The sequence below is a fragment of the Ptiloglossa arizonensis genome, chromosome 13, assembly GCF_051014685.1.
Source record: "Ptiloglossa arizonensis isolate GNS036 chromosome 13, iyPtiAriz1_principal, whole genome shotgun sequence".
NCBI classification, from domain to species: domain Eukaryota; kingdom Metazoa; phylum Arthropoda; class Insecta; order Hymenoptera; family Colletidae; genus Ptiloglossa; species Ptiloglossa arizonensis.
Genome location: NC_135060.1, coordinates 7,333,100 through 7,353,605, shown reverse-complemented (window position 1 = coordinate 7,353,605; position 20,506 = coordinate 7,333,100). Strand labels below are relative to the sequence as shown.

Below are 20,506 nucleotides of genomic sequence, written 5' to 3'. Positions count from 1 at the left end.
CCTCAAATTTGATTCTAAAGTGTATAAAATAAAAAAACGTTAGATATTTTTGTAAAAATGCGTTACAACGATATATCGCCTTTCAGCTACCAAAGAAGCCGATAAGAGTAGATTGCACCCCGGCAGGTCATCGTCGGAGGACGTAAGGGTGAAAAGTCCATTATCCAACAGATCCTCCCTGTTCGAGAAGTACTCGTACCCAGCTGCTAAAACTACAGACAGGCCGACCTCCGTCTTGGACAGATATAACCGCGCCACTTCGCGCGAGAAGAGCAGAGAGCCTGACGGAGTATCCCGATACGGATCCAGCACGTATCCCGGATCAGGCTTGGCGCGAAGTTATGGAAACGAAAGTAGAATCGAAAAGAAAGAGAGAAGCGATCATCCGCCGGTTTCGTACCGTGGATTACGTCCGAACTCCGGTAGGAGTTCTCGCGAGCCCAGCCCGGAAGTCAGCGTCGGGAAATCGAACTCCTTCAGGGTCTACTCGAGAGCGTCTTCCTACGGTCGATCCGGTGCCACTTCCAGTGAGTTACGTTCGAATAATAAAATTTCGTTACCGCGCGTACCAGTTTATCGCGAAACCGTGGATCGAGAATCGGAATCTTTATCGTCGTCGCAGGTGTCGCCGCGACGACATCGTAAATTTCCGTTTCGTTGAAATTCCAAAGTGGAACTTCGCGACTTAACCACAGTGTGCAAACGATTCTTGGATAATCACTTTTTTAATACTCTCGCGAGAGGGAAATGTTAATCTCGACCGTATTTCCGTCTTTATAACCTCTTCGACGACGGTAGCGCGCGCGTTACGAGTTTCTCGCTTTAAATACCGCGGTGCACGGAATTGATCGCCACCAGTGCGAATAAACATTCGCGATTAAATTTCTCGATGGTGAAACACGGCGATCGATGAGCGTCGCGCGGTTTACCTTGCGCGGTAGACAGTGCGAAGAAAATTCTTTCCGAAGAGATAAAAAATCGTTGAACTTCAACGTTTGAAGTGCACAATTTTCAACGTGAAAAATATTCTCTCGCCGTTTCTCCGAAATACACCGCGTGATACGTAACCCGGCGCGAAACAATGGATCTTCGTTGGTTGATTAAATAAACAAATGTGTCCGTAGGTGCTTCGGAATCGAGCTCGGCGCCAATCTCCTCGAGATTCGGCTCGACGGCGAGTTCCAGGTTCCTTTCGTCGAGAAGCAGCACCGACCGAGTTCCCGCGGCCATAAGCTACTCCGGATCGGACAGGTTCCGAACTTCAGGCAGTAAGCCCGCGTCGGCGAACTCGAAGAACGAAGAGACAACGAAGACCAAGCCGGAGAAGGAGACGACGTGCCAGGAACCGCTCGTCGGTCCCGCGAAGCCGGAGGAATTCGAGGCGGATATCAGGCTACAGGAGAACGAAACCGTGACGTTGACCATGGTCACCAGAGGCACGTCGCCCAGCCCGCCGGCCTCCTCGTCGTTCGTGAGGAGCAGGAGGGCCGATATCGGTATCGCGCATCAGAAGGAGATCACGCGTGCGCGGAGGAGAACGGAATCGAAGGACCAAGAGGTACAATGCGAGAGGACGGACGAGGCCTCGAGGTTCTCGCGATTCGGTGCCGCCGCTAGAATATCCGGGACACCGTGGTCCGCGTACCTCGACAAATTCTCCGCGTCGAATACGAGCGGTGGACCACCGGCACCGGTGTACGCCCGAGGATTCAACAGCACCGGTACCGCGACCAATTCCAGGGTGAACAGTTTCGCGTACGGTAGATCGAACGAGAACGCGATCGCGACGAGAAACGAAACGGTCGCGAAACTGTCGCCCAGCTCTAGTCAAGAAATTCACGCGAACCGAAACCAAAACGAACAGAATACCAAAGTCTTCGGTGGTCTCGGTTTCGGAAGAAACGGCGCCGATTCGGCCAGCGCGAAAACGGATTCCTCCGCGAAAATGTCCCCGACCACCGGCCACGAGAACTCGAGCAGAGATCAAACGGACGGTAAATTGCAGAACGGCGAACCTCGATCGTGTCCCACGGGGAAAAACGAACCGAGAAACGAACGCTTCGCCGGTTCCAAGACGTTCAACAATGAATCCGGCTCGGTTTTGAAAAGGGAGGACTCGCCGCCGCAACGGCCGGCCATTGTCGCCAAGTCTCCAGACTCGCGGGAAAGTATTTCCAGGAGCGAGGAGCAGACCAGCAGAGAAAGTTCCGTCTCGAAGAGCGAAGGATGCAATCAAAGAAGACCCTCCATACCGAGGTTGGGTCGCGGCTCGAAGAACGAACTCAGAACGACCAAGTCTTCCTCGTCCGGTTCTTCGAGCAAGTCCGACGTATTGCGCGAAAGAAGGGGCTCGACGCCTAACTCCGACCCAAGCTCGTTGCCCAGACTCGTGGAAACATCGAGAATCGTCGAGGGATATTGTCAAGAGAGGAGCGAAGAAATTAGCTCATCGAAACGCGACAGCGCTTCGTCCGGGAAAGAGTCGATACAGAGGTAGGTGTCGAGTTGTGGGAGAAATTGGAAAAGAGATCGACGAGCAACGTTCAACGAAATTGAAAATTATCGCGAGACCTTTCTATTTTTAAAGGTTCTAAACTATGTCTCGAACGTATCGCGTGAATTACACCAACGACACTTTTGACGCAAACAAGGTGTGAACGTGTTTTGGGTATACGATTAAAAATATTTTTCCCAGAAAATGTGTTCGTTACATTCGTCGAGCAACAAGACACGCGCGGGTAATTTATTTCAATCTCGAACCGCGAGCTCACACCCTACAACCGTGATATTCGATCTCGTTAACTGCCGCGATAAAGTGCGGGGGTGGTGGAAATACAAACGAGTCTTTCTTTGATAAATTTATTGGACGAATATTTTGGCAAACTAATAAAGGGTTATTTGTCTGCGCAGTGTCGTTCGAGAATTTAATAACGATGCGTTGCGCGATCAAACTTGGTACTTGTTGCTCACTCATGGTGATAAATGCGGTACGCGCAGTGCCAAACAACGTTAGACTTGCCGAATAAAGTATTATACAGCGTTGTTGGGATAACGTGCATCGATATTTATCGTCAGAGCGCTAAAGGTCTTTCAACGTTGTTCGTTGGTGACGTCGATCGATCGTAATCCGATTCTTTTCATTTTTCTCGATGTTATTCTTTCGTCGTTTATCCGTGGATTGTATTTGTATCGCGATATATTTCGAGAGTTTCCGTCTACAACGTTAACAAGTACAAAATTAACCGGAAAAGAGACTCGGAGAACTCGATGTTGACGTTTGCTCGCTCTTGGACCGAGTTTGAAACAATTTGGGTTTTTCCTCGGTTCGCTCAGTTTCCGATCGTTCGTTTGAAACTTTGCCACGAACGAGCGAACGAGCCCATCTCCGTTGCTTCAAGTCGGTCCGATCGTTACCGAGACTTTGTTTACTCAGCTACGAACATTTGTTTGTCCGTTGGAACAGCGGTCCGTCGCAGAGCCGATCCACGACTCCTCAGTCTCGCAGCGGTTCCTCGAAGAATCTGCCTCGTCAAATGACGCGCACGGAATCGTCAGACGGATCCGCTGTAAATGTGCCAATTGGCAGATCGAAATCGTCGTCAGCCAGTTCGGTGACGAGTCAGGGTTCAAAAATAAAGGCGACGCCGCCGCCATCACCGGGTAAGTCATCATCCGTCGGTTCGAGCGCGTCGTCAGTGAATCTGAGGCAAGGCGGTTCACCGGACGCTCGTGGTAAACCACCTGTACCGAAGAACGATGTAACGACAGCGACCGGGTCCAAGTGTATACTACCGGTGAAGTACGTGAACAAGGATTTCCGTAAATCGACGTTGAACATGGAAAACGGCGATCCGTCGCAGTCCAAGTACGCGAGAAAGAAGAAGAGCCAACGAAGTATGTCCGTCAGCTCTCAAGATTCGCAATCCGAACCGAACTCCGAACCAATTCATCAGGCTGTCCCGTCCGGATCCTCGAGTTCCGTGAAATCGAGCAGGTCGAGGTTGAGGATGCCTTCCAGCGTGTCGAGGAGCACCACCACTACCGCTACCACCGCCACCGGTAAGGGCTCGTCGAGCGGCTCCTCGAGACCGGAAAAATCGAGGAGCTGCTCGATGGAATCACCGTCCGCGAAAAGGGAGAAGGAGGAGGGTACCTCCAGTTCCAGCGGCACCGAATCGAACACCTCGAACTCGTCCAGCAGCGAGGAGGACGACGACGACAAGCAAACGAGACCCGGATCGAGACGCCGGAAGAGACGAACCTCCGAGTCACCGTTCTGCGAGAAGAGGGGCAAAATGAGCGCCGGTTCGTCCAGGACCAGCGTTTTGGCATCGTCCGCCGACGAGATGTCCCTCACGATGGACAAACCGCCCAGACCACCATCCAGTCCAAGATCGAGGAGCGATCGTTCCGTAAAAACCGAGGAAGCGAAATCGTTCCTGACCAGGGCCCTCGCGCCGGTCACGAATCTCTTCAAGAGCAAACGTCAGGATTCAGGGGAGTCCGGTAAATCGGGCGGTTGGCTGGACTCCAACGAGGAGAACTCGGACGCGAGGAAGTCGGAGCACAATAACACTTCCGCGTCGAGGAACCGTTCCTCGAAGACCGGCAGTGTCACCAACTCGGAGAAGATGGACGACAGGAGGCAAAATTCCGCTCGTATCGGCCGCGACTATTCCGGTGAACAGCCATGGTGGATGGATCCGAACTCCGACAACGTTCCTGAGGGTGTCGAAGCCAGAAGCTTGTGCAACGACGATATCAGTCAGGAAACGACCGTCAGTGGTACATTGCCTGACGATGGTGAGTCACTGTTCACTTACGCGTATACGAATCGGGATTTTCCTCTTGAGCGAGGAATAGCGCTCGCGATTGCGTTCCACGGTTCACGACGCGTAAAAATTGTGAACAACTTTCGTCGCGTATAACCTGTACATCAGTTTCAACGATACGAGACAATGATTTCTATAAATTGTCATCGCGCGATGTCTCTCCTGGTATTAGAAGTACCGCTCGCGAAGAAGTGGCTGTCGAAGTTATTGGGTTGTTTGGAAAGTCATTTTTTTTGACTTTCCAAATCAAATGACTCGCTGATCAAACCAATATCGTTTTGCTTCACCGACCTGGTTCTTCGCGCAATTCGACAAAGCTTACCGATCGTTTTGAACTTTCTTATCGTTCAAAGTGTTCAGCTTCGAAGACGAAACGTTCGTCCGGACGATTCACTTCTCCCGTGTGTTTTCAGGTAAATACAAATACAAAGTGTGGAGACAAGACTCGGAAGAACGAAGCTGGTGGTTGGACTCGAACGACAGCGCAGCCTCGGAGGACGCGAGAAAGTTGTCCTCGATGACCTCGAGGCAGGAATCGGGCGAGAAAAGCTGGTGGTTGGACTCCAACGACAGCGTTCCTTCGGAGGAGACGAAGAAACAATCTTCCCCGGCAGTTTCGAAGCACGACTCGGGAGAGAGGGGTAGACGACTGGAGGGTAACGAGAACGTTGTTTCGGAGGAAACGAAAAAAATATCCCGTTCGAATCTCTGGAGGCAAGAATCCGGGGAGAGGGCCTGGTGGTTGGAGGCGAACGACACCGTGCCTTCCGAGGAAACGAAGAAACAATCTGTCTCGGGATCCTCGGTATCGAGACGCGGATCCAGTCGTTGCAGCACAAGGTCCAACGAGAGAAGGAATCGCATCAGGCATCAACAATCCGGGGAACGAGCCTGGTGGATGAGCGACGATCCCGAGAACGTACCGGAGGGTATCGAAGTGATTCCCGTGACGACGAACGACAATCAGAACGCGAAGAATCACGTGGACGAGGTCGACGATGGCCAATCGTACGGGAGGATCGTGAACAAAATTAGGCACATCGAGTCCGGCGACAAGGCATGGTGGATGGACAGCTCGTCGAACGTTCCTGACGGTGTCGTCAAGATCCCCGTGGAAACATCGAACAGCACCTCCGACTCCTCGGAGTCGTTCGAGAGAATCGATATCGGCGTTAACCCTGAACCTGAGATATACGCGAAGAGAAGCCTCTCTAGATTCCCTATCGAGTTTCCGCCACCTCCGCCCGACGAGCCACTCGGGGATCGCGCCAGTCCCGAAGGGGTAAAGTGATCGTATATCGTGCATTATTCGTTTAACCGTCTCCAACGGACGAGGTGACGCCCCTATCCGATAATACGCTACACGATGAGTCTTTAAGGTCGCGTGCGTGTACACCGGCGTGGAAACGGACTCGTATGGTGGGATTGAGTCTCCGCCTCTTGATTAAGATATTCAACGGTTGCTTCGCGAGGTCGTTCGGTATACGCGTACACTCGTCGGGGCTAAGTACGTTACGAGATTACGCGCTCCCTTATCGTTTCTTATCGGTCGAACGTATACTACGAGAACGTTCCAATTATCGCGTCTCTTTGTAGACAACGCACGGGAGATGTCCCGATTAGAGTTGCACGGTTACGGTTCGAATTAAAATTTTAAAACGTATACACGAACGAACGGTATCCGTATCGATCGGTTCGTCGTTTAATCCGCTTCAAGGAAGGCGTGTATACACTTTGCAGGTGGAAAATCCTCCGGATCCACCGGACAATTACGGGGGACGGGACTCGCCTTACGACAACGTGCAACCAACACCCCGAAGATCGTCGCCAAGGAAACGACCCTCCACGTTGCCGCTGTTCATCGGGGAGCACACCAACATCGACGAGCTGCTGGGCGATACCGGTGCTCTGTGCCCCAGCCCCGTCTTCTCCCGCATCCGTGAACGCGAGCGCATCGACGAGGGTGAGCGACGAACGAATTTAACGCGATTTGCAATCGACCGCGTACGCGTTCGTGGTTACACCGTGCGCTGCACGAATTACCGGCCGTACCCAGCGCGCTCGGTATCGGGTTTGGAACGGTTCGGAGCCGGTCCTGTTAACGAGAGGACAGTGTCCCTTTGAAGAGAATCAATAGGATCCTTCCTTTCGGGAATTGCGGTATGCTCGATGGATGGGCGTTGAATCGTGGGCACATCCATACACAACGACCTAGAGGGGAGCTGATAGGATTAGGGCGAGCATTTCGTACGGACAGATTTTCGGTGATTGCGATTCTCGCGATGAAAGGAAATTTGGGTTAGCGGCCGATGGGAAATAACGAACCGTCGCGGCGCCCGTCTCGTAATCGCTACTCCCGCTACGGGATGGTCTTCGAGTGAAATTAACCGTGAACGAATAATCGGAACATCTGGTATCAGCGCGGTTCGTTTGTTCGTACGATTGCCCCCTCGTCGTCCCTTTGATTATCGCCGTTGCTCGGTGTCTCACGTCGGTATTATTCTTCGAGCAGATTCCTCGGAGGAAAGTTCGGAGTGCGAGGAGATCGACGCCAACCAGGTGATCATTCACGACAGCACGCCCCAGACACCGGTGATACAACGACGGCATCGGTATGTTTCGATTAGCGAGCGCGAATCCTAAAATTCGTCGGTGTTCGATCGTAATCGCAAACGTTTTCTTCAGGGACAACGAGAGGCCGCAGCCCGATGGTTACATTCCGGTAAGTTTGCGCAACGATCTCGCGTACGAACCAGCACCGAAGGTTGCTGTCTCGATCATATTTCATCGGGTAGTTCGGAAAATCGTTTTCCAAAACGAAGAGTATACAATTTGACAAAATGTTTGTACACTCTGAAGAAATCGTGTTTGATTTTCATCGAAAACGAAACGACTTTCCGAACGACCCGATATTTTCGATTTTCCCGCCGCGCGAACTTCTTTACTCCTCGATGATTCGAGGACGTCGAAAACGATGGGTCGTATTTAGAGTTTCATTACTTTGTTCGAGGGTTCGCCTCGACGAGTGGAAGACACTGCGAACGTCGAAACACGCGACAAAGCTCGCGCGTTCCTTTCGTTACTCCCGTTTCTTTCCAGCTGCGCGATTTCTCGCGTTCGTTATTTGCCCGCGATTCTTTTCACGATTAGTAACTAAAGGAGAGATGTGTAGGTGACCGTGGATAGGAGGACGCCTACTCGAAAAAAAAGCCAGACGAACAGAGACGAGGAGAGGGTGGGCAGACGACGTCAGGAGGAGTGGTAGTGCGCGCGACATTATTGTTTCTCATGAGGGATGTGCCAAAGAGACCCTCCGTTGCTCCAGACTCCCTTTCCTTTTTTCCATTTTGCACGCAAAGTGCTACCAACAAAGGGGTCTTCTGGAGTCACTTCCCCTCCTCTTGCAACGTTTTTTTTTTCTCTTTTTTTTTTCTTTTTCTCCTTCGCTCGCGCGAGAGCGGACCGAATTTCCAATTACGCGGAGAGAAGTCTGCGAAGACTTTCGTCCGCACTCGGAACAATTTCGAAATTGGCAACTCGAATTTCGCGCCGGTTGCCCGGAACACCGTCGAGTTGGTTTCTCGTCCCCACGGTTCCCACGTTCGCGTAATTTCTATACTTCGCGGATCCACTCGAACGACAAAACGCAAAATAATATAAGAACAACACCGCGGATTCTTTCCAAGTCGATCTCGTCCATCTTTAAGAATACATTGCCTTTGGTTCGTAACGATGAAAGTATTTCGCGTAAACTTGAATCCGCTTCGAGTTACAGTCTCTGGAAGTACCACGTTGCAAACGTTCGAACGTAATGTCAAACACGTCGACACACTTCGGACATTTTCGAACGCGTTTGCAAGGCAACGTGGCTCGTCTCCTCGCGAAAGGAGACCGTTATCGAACGTTTCGTTCAACGTGCAGGTTCGAGCAACGTTTGCGGACCTTTACGCGACATTTTTCACCTTGGAAGCCAAGCACCTCGTACTCCAAAACCGGAGAGATCTTTCACGATCGGTATACCGTACCATACGGAGGAGTAATATTGATTTCGAATTTAGTTAGAAAATGGATATTGACTCGCTCCTCGCGAGTCCTTTGTCCTTTGGTCGTCGAGAGTCACTCATATTTTCCCGACACGCTATAGAATTTTATCGCTACGGTGGCACCCTCCCGCGCACACGGTACCTCCCATCGCGTTTCTATGGGTCCAGTAGCCCCCTTTGTGAGCTTGTCACCCTCGTGGGGTCTCGTAGTACCGCGACAACAATGAGCACGGCCGCACTTACGGTTACGCTCTACGTGCCGTGCCGGCTGATTATTTTTTCACCGCGCAATTACCATCCCTGCCGTTTCATTTGGCTTCACGGTCCCCGCGCGACGTCCTCGAAACCACCACCCTTGAGAACGACGCGCCAACGGACGGTCCTGCTCCCCTGGCAAGGACCTCGCTATCTCGCGGAAAATCGAGAAAGGAGGACAAGGGAAAAAGACAAAAGCACCAACCTACCAGCACCGGGGTTCCTCCGAACCGACCGGATAAACTTTCTTCGACGACGATATTGCCTGTTTTTCCTCCACCGCAAAACAACCGCACGTTCGCGACGTGGACGCTCGTAACGTTTACTCAGGACATCGTTATAGTAACCGTCCCCGGTCCTAATTCTTTTCCAGCCGTAATGGCTGCTCGACATTTTCTTGCGGAACTTAGTGCCCCGTGGTATCTTTTTTCCTCGGTCCGCGAATTAAACACGTCCGCGAGAACGTATCGTCCGCGGTTCAAGTAGGTCCCGTAAGTTTTTCGACGATTGCTCGTCATCGTAAATTGCGACGCGCACGTTACTCTTGTAAGAGGGAATCTGCGGTCACGGGAAACATTCACGAACATCGACGTCTAACAATTTCCACGCGTCGAGCACCGTAGTCACAAACACGTATGTTCCTTCGGCGATCCACGTATTTTTAGTCGTACGAGGAAACATACTCGAAACAAGGCTAAATTACGAGCAAAAGGCATCCGTTCTCGACGCGTTAACGATCTACTTATTTTTAGAATTTTTTGTCGAATAATTGGGAGTATTTTTGGACAACGTGCACCACGTAACGACTTCGTTGATGCGATCGTCGTTATTTCGAACGATATAAAATATAGCTCCGTATTTTGAACGGAGCAGATTATCGATAATAATTTCCTAGCTGGTTATTCGGGAGAATTTTCGATCATTTTCTTCCGTATATATATACACGAGCATGTTCGATCATTCTCTTTCGTATATTATATATATTAGTGGACGTTATTGACATTGCAAGGCATTAGTGGAAGTCGTAGAAAGTCCATTAATTGGTATCTTTTACTTCCGACCGTTAATACCGACTCAGGCTAATGCATTGCTTGCGTAACGTCAGAATTATCTCCTAATGTAGACGCAACTTAAATCTTGCGCTCCGAGATTTGAACCAACGGTTACGTGTACGTAATTACACGAAATGTTACGAATGCGCTCTTATATCAATGGAGGATTTACCGTTCAATTTGTTTCTAGTTTTTGTCGGCGTTCTGCGAATAATTTCGCAAATTCGTTTTAACGGAAATCATCGCGTAAGTAAACGTAAAAATGTGATTTCAAAAAAAAAACAAAGGTGACCTTGAAACGTTCTCTGCACTTTTCGCAGAAAAGAATTTTTGTCGCGTAACATTTTCCCCTATGCTACATAAATTTCATTACCATCAGATATTTATACTAACGTTGACACGTTCGTTTGACACTCTAGTTATTAAGCTTTTCGATTTGATTTTGCAGAATTAATTGCAACTTTCCTAATTATGGTTCGATATTGAACTCCCGCTGTATATTTACCTTAAAATTCAGGGTGTCGAAACGTTTTCCGATTTACAATTTAAATTCGAAAATAATTGTTATACTATACCGATAATCGATTTTATATTTCGTCCCGTTTCGTAGAGAGGTGTGGAGAACGCTTCGATCCGTAGCTTCTCCGTTAATTGCGTTACATCAACATACAATACCGGAATTACTTCACGCGGATCGCGTAATCGTCTCACGCCGTTATATCAACGAACGTTTTAATTCGCGTCTGTGGAAAGTCTAATCGAACCACGGCTCTAATAGCGAAGCCGGTAAATATTTTCTTGTTTGCGTGCTGTCCGATGTTCCGAGTTCCGGGGTGTTCTTTGTACACGGGACGACGTAGTAGGGAGGGGGTTGACCACGTGGCGGCGCCACTGTCGCCTTAGCGGCGACAGGTGTCCGCGGCGTTCAGTGTCGCGGCGGCCGCTCGCGAGGTAAGGCACGTTGTGTTGACGGTTGTGTGTACGTTTGTTCCTATTTCTCTTCTTTCCTTTCCCGTTTCGCGTTGTTTCGCGTTGTTTCGCGTTGCTCCGTTCGTATATCGCACGCGTAGAGTCACGCGTATCTCGCGACGAGTGTTGTCCGCGATCGCGAGAAAAGGTGACGCGCGTTTCCGTGCGCGGGAAGCGCGCGTGTCGTCGCGTTTACTCGAGGTGAGTTTTTGTCGCGCAGACTCCGGACTCGTCGAGCTTCGTTTACGCGTGCATTTTTCTTCCGTTCCGACCACACGCTCCGAAACTCCGAACCCGAAAATCGAATAATACCGAGACCGACGTTCGATGGAATCGCGAAGATTCAACGACTCGAATGCAGCCGTTCGATGACCGACCGGTCGATGTCGCAGGTAACGTGAAACTCGAGCCACGAATTGTAAGGTACGGTCGAAAGTGACATTGACAGAAGTGTTTTGACGCGGACGTTACGACCCACGGTGTAGATTTAAATCTTTTACGTGCCTCAGGGACGCACGAATCGATAATTTCCTAGAACGTCGAGATGCTCCGACTGGTTCGGTCGGTCTCCCGCTCCTTCCGAATCGTGTTATTTATTTTGGAGGTTAGGTTAGTTAGTACACGACGATAGGTCCGGTTCACGTTCGCCGCTCCGAGTTGTCTCGTTTTTTCTGTCGCTCACCTTCGCCACTGCCGTGTTTTCTGTAACGTCATCCTCTCCTACGTAAGATTCCTCGCTGGATCCGGCTGTCAGACAATTCTCGCGACTCGCTGTAGGAAACGTTTAAATTTTCTCACGAGATACTCCGAACGTTCGATGGTTCTCGATTCGACTGTTCCTTCGCGCGATATAAACATCGTTCGCGTAGGTACGTATATCGTTGTCCAAGCTTCTTTCGATAACACAAACAATGGTCGTCGAATCGCGTTTGCATTGTTTACTTCTTTTAAAGTCTTCCAGGAATTTACAGCGAAATTCTGCGGCCGTTCTCGGAATCTTTGGACAAGGATTTGTATTTTTCGAACGAAAACGTCGTCTCGCGCGATAAAACGTTCAAAAACAGCCGCGTGGTCGGTGAAATTCCTTCGATACGCGACGAGTATATCGGGAAAAGTTGGCAACGGCGTGGAACAGTCGAATCGTCCGGGTTCTAGAGAAAAACATCGGTCCACGGTTCGGACTCGCCGATTCGGACGAGTTTGGAAATCTTGTTGGGCACGATCTTACGTTACGATCGCATCTTGATCGTGAATCTTTCGTCGGCTACAGGCACCGCGATCACATTCGTGGCATGGCGCAGACTCGTTTTCCCTTCTATCTCCCTCCCCCTCATTTCCTTCCATCCTTGTCTCGGTTTCCCTCTTTCTCATTCCCTTTCTGTCGCTTCGCGTGCTCTCTGTTTCTCTGTTATTCTCTATTTCTTCCCGTCTCACTTTTTCTCTTCATCGAGCCGGTTCGCAGAAGAGCTAGCCCATGCAACGGGTAAGAACAATGCGAATATGAGAGGATGACGAGACGGGTCGGCATGCGTAGATAATTGACACTTCGTAAATTCATTCCAGTCGAGCGGCGATTTTCTCGCGATTCCCCGGTCTCGAGCGTGCTGCCGAGCGAGCGAGCGAACGAGCGAGCGTGCCAGCCAGATGCGGTCCACGGAAACACGAGAACCGGCGTTATTGTTTCCTCCATTTTCGTGACGTGTCGGACCACGCGCGCTTCGCCGCGGGTATTGTTATTCCCCGGACACCGTGTATAAATTTCGTTTCACGGTCTGACTACACAAGGGCGACGTTTTTTTTTTTTTCTTTTTTTTTCTATACTTTTCGTACACGATACAGGTTCGATGCAACCCATTGTGCGCACTTGCAATCGCGTCCCTTGTATACACGTACACAGAACGAAGTGCAAAATATTCTGGATAGTTATACGCAAATCTCCGTTTTGCAGGGAGGTACGAGAAATTTTAAACGATAAATCTCTCTCTTGCGCGCGTTAATTTGAAACTTGTAACGTTTGTTTTTTTTTTTTGCAAGAATTTTGCAGCTTAGTTCTTCTCGCAATGAATACAGTCTTGGGTCATTTTTGCTCAAATGGTATACCTACTCGACGATATCGAATAATTGCAATATTCTCGATTTTTCAAAGCGTCCTGCGTTCGAAACAAAAGATGAGAATTTTTACAGAATTTTTGCGAAAAAAGTTTAAATTCTGCAGGCTCCTGTCGCATTCTGTACCACGGTAACGAAATCGGAGCGGGAGAAGTTCCTGGTGACTCGACACATCCGTCTTTTTGCAATGTCCATTTTCTTTTCTTTCTCGTTATTATATTTTGCAAAACATTTTACACTTTCTACGGTTGCAACGTATTCGTCAACAACGAATTATAAATCTAACGTACGATAAGATAACAAAGTAGAATATAGTTGAAAACGTTCTTTTTATTTATCTTTCTCTTCGATACGGACATTTGCAAACTTTCACATCCGAAATACAAAATTGCAGCTGCAAAACACGGTTGGCCCGAACGTAATAGCCGAGTCGGTTTCTCCGCCGAAGGTGTCGTATGTTGCAAATTGATATTATGAATGGCGTTGAGTATAAAGACCATGGTGCACCGTTTATGGTTATGCGCTGGAGATAAACCGATAGGATATTTCAAGAAAATAATGCCACGGAACGTTGATCGGAGTAAACTGCTTATTACGTGTTTATCATTGAAAGTCTTACAATGTAAGAGCTATTCCTTCCACTATTTACAAGAAAAATAATACAAGATTTCGAGCGAGCTTATTACTTATCGGGGTATTGTTAATATTGGACGAGGCACGACGATCACATTTTGTACAATTTCTTGCGATTTTTTATGCAATTGAACACCGCACGGAAATCCATACCCACGACGATGAAAATATTAAACCGGTAAACATCGTTGCAGAGAAATTTGTTTCGGGTTTTCCTCGTGGTAGCGTCCAAAGTGTAACCGTCCAGAAAACTTTTGCACTTCACTGTACGCGTAATACGTTGCGCAGTACCGATATTTCGTGCACCATTTGGTCGCGTTCGATTCGATGCATTTTCAACCGTTACGTTGATTTCTCGTGAATAGGTGTTCGGAAGTTTACGGTGTACTCGATTTCCACGAGAAGTAGAAGGATCGCGTGGCAAAGCGTCGGTGACCTTGAAGGGTAAATAATGAAAATTACACGAACCAATCTTCCCGCTTTCGAGCAACGAGCCGACAAACGAGTGAAAGGAAAATCTAAAGGTCATCGACCGGTTGAAAACGACGCGGTTTCTTATTCACCGGGACGCTTGGAGTCAAAGGTTGTTACAATTCCGACATTGTCACTTTCACGCGCGTAAACGGAAACCTCGAATATCGTTTATTCCGGCGGTGTCGCGTTTCTGCATTCGTGACCGTCGGTCTCGACGAAAATACGGTCTCCCGGGTTTTTTTTCCTATTTTTTTTTCGTCACCGCGTAATCGCATCCGGAACGATGCTCGCGTTACGATTAAAATGCAATTGGTCGGTTCGAACGTGGCGCGAACTTGGTGGGGGTACGGATGGAACGCGGCGCGAGAGCGTACGAGACAAAATAGAAACGCTTTCTTTTCCCGTCACGATGCTTCGGTCGCCACGACGAAAATAAATCGGCAGCTTTCCACGGTCGTGCGTCGTCATTCTCATTCACATAAAACGAAGCACACAGAGGTAAAGAATATCGGTTCACCGCGATCAAGGTATTCACGTGAGCCTCTGTTCCGTCGTCGAGCCGGTAGACGCGAATGGAACGTGAGGAGGAAGAAAGAGACGAGGGGGAAAAAGGAACAGCGCCACGGCGCGAACGAAACAGAGAGAGAGAAAGAGAGAGAGATGGAGCGAACGTTGAAAAGAGTGAGCGTGACAGAGAGGGAGAGAAAGAAACAGAGAGAGAGAGAGAGAGAAAGAGAGAGAGAGAGAAGGAATGAGAGCAAGGTTCGTTTTCTCGTTGTAGCCGGGCGACTCGAATGAAAATAAATCGGCGGTACGACGAACTGGTTCGTGCGTTCGCGTAAAGCGGTCGTGCGGTCCGGTGAGACTCGCGACGTAAAACAGGGCTGTGTGTTACCTTTTTTGGATCGAAGAAAAAGGGCTATCGGACAATCGGCCGTTACGGCCGAGAAACAGAGGGCCCGCGAGATGTCTCTGACATGCCGAGTGCAGTATCTGAATGACGTCGATCCGTTCGCCTATGCGAGCTCCTATCCGGAGCCACCTAGGCCGCCTGTGCACACCTTCAGCGCGACCTTGCCACTAATTAACCAGCTCGCGGCGGTGCATCGACTTCTACGGGCGCCTCACAGGGTGAGTTGATTCTTCGTTCCTCTCTTAATTCATCGTTTATCGACGGGACCGGAGCGGACGAGTCGATGCTCCAGCTGCGAACACGCAGCATTTGGTAAAAGTATCGTGGTAATTTCTTGCTCGACGATCGAAAATCGGTTGAGCGGATCGTCTTCGACCGAGGGTCGGTGGAGAATTAGTTTTGTCTCCCCACCGATCGAACTCGAAGAAATATAAGAGATCGGTAAATGGTATACGGTCGTACGTTGTTGAATGCGAATCGGTGTATCGAAGCGAAATTTTGTATATTATTTTCCGGTGTTAATATAATGTTATCTTTATCGACCGATCGGTGAGTAGAATTTGTTCGAATCTGTTTGCGAAGAGAACAGTTCGAACGAGCTCTTGTACTTATTTTCTTTGAGAGAATTTCGCCGATGTATTAATCATCGCTTTGAAAATGATAAACTGGGAAATGTAGAAATGTACGGATCGACGATCGATCCGCTTTGCGATCGACTACCCCTAATTATTCTCGATAAAGTAGCGGATCGTTACCGTGACGTAACGTTCGTCTCGACAGTTCAGCGAATTGATTCTCAATGCGGTATCCTTTATCGAAATCAAAATCTTTTCGTAATTGTACAAAGTTATTGCGAGTTTCGATCGAGCTTGTTGAAACACCGGCAATGCCAGCTGCGGTGAGAATCGTTCGATGCATCGCGTTCGGTTGCGTACAGTTCCCTCGATAAACGATGGCGCGTTGAATGGCAACGAGAAGAATGCACGAGTAGGTGTTTAAACAAATGTTTCGCGATAGCGGAAAAATATAGCGCGCGTGCTTGTGTATGGTAATGCGAGGAAATCCATCTGTAACGGAGCCTCTCCGCGGACTGAAATTTTTCTCATCGTGAACAGGATTCTCGTTTAATGCAGCCACTTACCACATTAAGGATTCTCGAGACCGTAGAAATTTTCCGCCCGGGACAGGTTTCCCTTTTACCTAGTTCACCCTTGGCGCACGTTTCCCTGGTAACGTGCACGTGGAAATGTATTTGTATCCGCGAACGAAACCGTGCAACGACCACCAGAAATTGGGGGGCGAGGGGAAGGGGGGATCGGAACAGCGGAGGATGAATTTTCTTTCGCGAGATTAATATTTATGAAATTCGCGTCCGATACGAGTCGCATAATTTATGCAGGAAAATTTCGAATACTCGGGCATACTTCCGCCGAGCAGCCACCGTGATATTCAAATGAACTTTTTCTTCGGCAAACCCAGGCCGCAAGAAAGTACGACAATTTTGCCGAAAGGCACTTCCTTCCTTATTGTCGCATCGAGCATGAAACTGAACGTCACATTTTTCCATCGCCGCGGATTCTAGGTTTTTCGACGTGGATTATGTTCTTCCATATTTCAGGATGAGGACACGGAGTGCATCACGGGCGATTTTATAGCCTTATACTTTCGCGAACGATATTTCTTCTCGTTTCTATTTTAATCTCTATACCTCGTAATTTCACGTTTTAATGGTCTGAAATCTTATGACATCGCGTGGAAGCAATATACCGCGGACAGTATTTCTTCGGTTAAGTCGTTCGTAAATAACCGTTTCACTACCGATCGGAGTGGCCGCTAGTTACGGTAGAAAATTCTCCAAGATTTTTTACAAATTACAAATTACAGATCTCTGTAATTTTCAGAAAATACATCCGACTCTGCACCCAAGAATTTTTACGTCCCTGAGAACGTAGTATTTTTCCCAGCGAGGTATCGTTGCACACTCGCGTAGAGTTACCGCGCAACGACTCCGAAGAGTTCACCGCCGACGATCCCTTTTTAACGATAATTAACACACCCGGGACGAACGTACAGACACCCGGAAAACAAGAACGCGTGGCGTAACATTCGACCTGTGATTACCACCGCCGAATATTGTTAATTTCCAACGGTACGCGCGTGCAGCGGTCACACCTCGTAAACATTTCGAATTGATCGCGAATATATCCACACTGTACTCGCCGCGAATCAGTTCGATCGCGTCTTCGCGCGAAAAGGCATTAAAACGTTGCGAATTAAATTTTAAACGGTCGTTAAAATCGTTGCCAATATTATCTTCCTGCTCGCGTTCCCGTGGCAATCGTCAGATTAATTCCCCGTTCACGTGTTATTAACCGGACGATTTCTCGTGGATCGCCTCACCGGACGCGGAATCGCGAATAAAATAGCGCGATAAAACTTCCCGCGTTGGCTACGGTCGGAGCAGCGAAATTACACCGCGCATCGGTAACGGGGGCCGTACGATAAATTAACACGACGGAAAAATCGATGGAAACCGTATCTTAATGCGATTCGCTGCACCGCGCCGGTTTGCCGAACTTCACCTCGGGGCTGAGTCGTTCTTCAAAATTTATTATTAGCGGCACGTCGATATCGAGGCAACGCGGTTGCACACTTTTCAAAGTCGTACGGCCTGGGTAACTATTGCAGATCGACGTTATTAAGAGCCCAACGATGGAGAAATATGCTCCGCGTATTACGACGGCGAGGGTAGCAGGGAGGATAGGGGGGGTAGGTGGGCCGAGTATCATAAATTCCCCGCGCGAAACTATATTTATTAATGGCCGATCCCGCGGATCGAGGATCCTCCTTTCTTCCCGGCTACAAAGCGATCGCGAGTTAGTCGCGTAGTCGTTACGCCTCTGTGGCCACGCGATCTGGCAGGTTTACGTGTTTCATTCATTGGTTCGCGTTAGCCTGCTTTGTGTAAACTCGTACGGAACGTGCGCGCGCGTGTATACACTGTAATCGCGAACCAGTGATAAGAACCACCACGGCTACGACGTATCTACGTTTTATGCGACATCCGTTGTCTTGTCCCAAATTCCGTAGTGTCAAAGGTCGACTACCATTCGAATAAACGGAATGCAATAATTTGTTGTTTAGAATTACCACAAGTATGGTACAAGAGAACTCCGTGAGTATTCATCGAATGGTATTGATTTTTGGCTCAATGTAAGCATACGTAGTCGTAGTTGTTGAGACACTGATAAACCTCGTTCTTGCTTGGTATTCGGTCTTTTAGCGGTTGTTGATCCAAGTTCGAACAAGGTGGTTGATGTTTCTCGGTCAAGATCGAACGAGAGGAAAATTCGTATCGGTGTATACTCCGTTTGTTGAATTTCAGGGAGCAAAATATGATCGAAGGGACTCCTAGTGTAGCGAAATTCATGGTGGCGTTCGTTTCGAGACTGAGACCATACTAGTCGAGTTTTCGAGAATAAGCTGATTAATTTCTATGAAAACCGTACACACGACCTACGTATTACAAGGCGTTGGATTTATTCTTACGTAAGCTGCGCGTCCAGTTAAGAAATAGCGTATACGTAGTTCTGTTGAAAAAAAGAAACAGAAGCGATCTTGAAATCTTAGAAGCGTCTTCGTGTGGAACAAAACCGGGCTAATTATAGCGCGTTCCACTTAGAACAGAGTAAATTTCATCTGACAATTTTTTTGCGTAGACAGATTAGAAGAAACAGAACGAATAAACGAGAAAAATTCAAGGAACATCCGAGGTGCTGTAAATCTACCCTCGGATGTTTTTTTAGACTTTAATTATAAATTAAAATAGTAGCGATAAAATAAAAATTCTAGAGATTAACTATAAAGAAATATCAGGTGGAAACAGCAAGAACAGTAGGAATAGTTCTCTTGCAATTCTTTACCTAAAGAATTCTAAAATTTTAATTGGCGTGTACACATTTTGAATAAGAGTCAGGGGAATACCCGAGTCCGTTCGAGAGTAGGCAGAATTAAAAGTCATTGCAATAGTTACTCACCACACGACGGTCCAGGCTCTTGCAAAAGACTCAGGTGTTTCTGCAGTAACTGTTTCTCGACACCTGGCTGCAATAGAAAAGGTAAAAACATCGAACGAGTATCCGTCTAGCGAATTAACAGATGTACAGAAACCTGCGACGTTTACAACGATGCCTGTTCTTTATGGGCGGGAAAAAATGGTCCAAATCTACACATTTCTGAAAAATCTACATTTCTCTCTTCAAAGGAGTTCTTTCCCGCGAGACAGAATCGAACAATTTTTTTTTTTCTTCATCATCAGACGTACCAATATTTCTCGAAGATCTCGACGTTGATCCAAGATCGAGCAAGTGTCTCGTCCAAAGGGAACAAAAGTCGCGTAAAGTTCGATTTCCCCGGTCGCGCGGTATTCCGAGAATCGGTGATTAAGTCGCGTAAACTGGTTTCCACGCCAATTTATCATCTCGGGAGCGCTTCGTTGGTCTCTTTGAACAAGCTCTGTTAGCATCGAATTCTTCGAACGCGATGGAACTCGAGCGATCCGAGGCGTACCGGGGCCACGAAATTCCCGACAATTTTCCATAATTTGAAAAGCTTTCTTCGTCCGGCGTAACCCTGGACTTGTCTCTTAATTATCCGACCGATTCACGACGCGATAAAGTCATTCGAGAACTGGTATACCGGGCGTATGTAAGTACTTACTACCGTGGTACAACCGTAGCACGATCCGCAGAACCTGTCCGATGGAAATTCTGAGGCTCGCTCTCGTTACATCCTATCGATATCGTTTTGACACTCGAGGCTGAGACCCGGTACGCGAAAGCTCCGCATTAGTTCCACCGCGTACGAGAGTCAAGGAGGTTTCACGATCGAGTCGAGATAGCTTTGTAGACGTGACACCTTTGCGGTGCTTTAGTTTGACACGCTAACGCGCTTCGTTCAGCCAATACTGCGAGCGTGCGAGCGTGCAAGCGTGCATTGTGTAAACTGTCCGTGGTGAGACGCGTGTGTTCCTCCTGGCACCGGTGGAAAGAGAAACAGAGAGGGTACGGAAAGGTGGACGCGGTGGTGTACAGGGGGGTGTTTGGAGGGGTTTGGGTCACACGACACGGGCGCAGAAGCGCGCAACGGGCGTGCACGTGGTTCCTTTGTTCGTGGCATCGTTTCTGGAACAGCCCTTCGGCCACAACTATTCCCGGTGCACGGTTA

The 20,506-nt window shown here is 48.6% G+C and overlaps 2 protein-coding genes across 4 annotated transcripts in view; both read left to right on the top strand.

Moving 5' to 3' along the window:
• LOC143154011 (uncharacterized) overlaps nt 1-15,287 on the top strand; it is a 48,371-nt gene extending 33,084 nt beyond the window's left edge. The window contains exons 3-10 of the mRNA XM_076325746.1: nt 87-527; nt 1,125-2,493; nt 3,464-4,803; nt 5,246-6,114; nt 6,573-6,795; nt 7,345-7,444; nt 7,518-7,554; nt 15,149-15,287. Of these exons, the coding sequence (XP_076181861.1) occupies nt 87-527; nt 1,125-2,493; nt 3,464-4,803; nt 5,246-6,114; nt 6,573-6,795; nt 7,345-7,444; nt 7,518-7,554; nt 15,149-15,244 (4,475 nt within the window). The 3' untranslated portion in view covers nt 15,245-15,287. The remainder of the gene's footprint in view (nt 1-86; nt 528-1,124; nt 2,494-3,463; nt 4,804-5,245; nt 6,115-6,572; nt 6,796-7,344; nt 7,445-7,517; nt 7,555-15,148) is intronic.
• A 46-nt stretch (nt 15,288-15,333) lies between these two features.
• The window catches only part of Fhos (Formin homology 2 domain containing), a 287,057-nt gene continuing 281,884 nt past the window's right edge, over nt 15,334-20,506 (top strand). For all 3 annotated transcript variants that reach the window (XM_076325750.1, XM_076325751.1, XM_076325748.1), the window contains exon 1: nt 15,334-15,498. In XM_076325750.1, coding sequence (XP_076181865.1) covers nt 15,334-15,498 — 165 coding nt within the window. The remainder of the gene's footprint in view (nt 15,499-20,506) is intronic.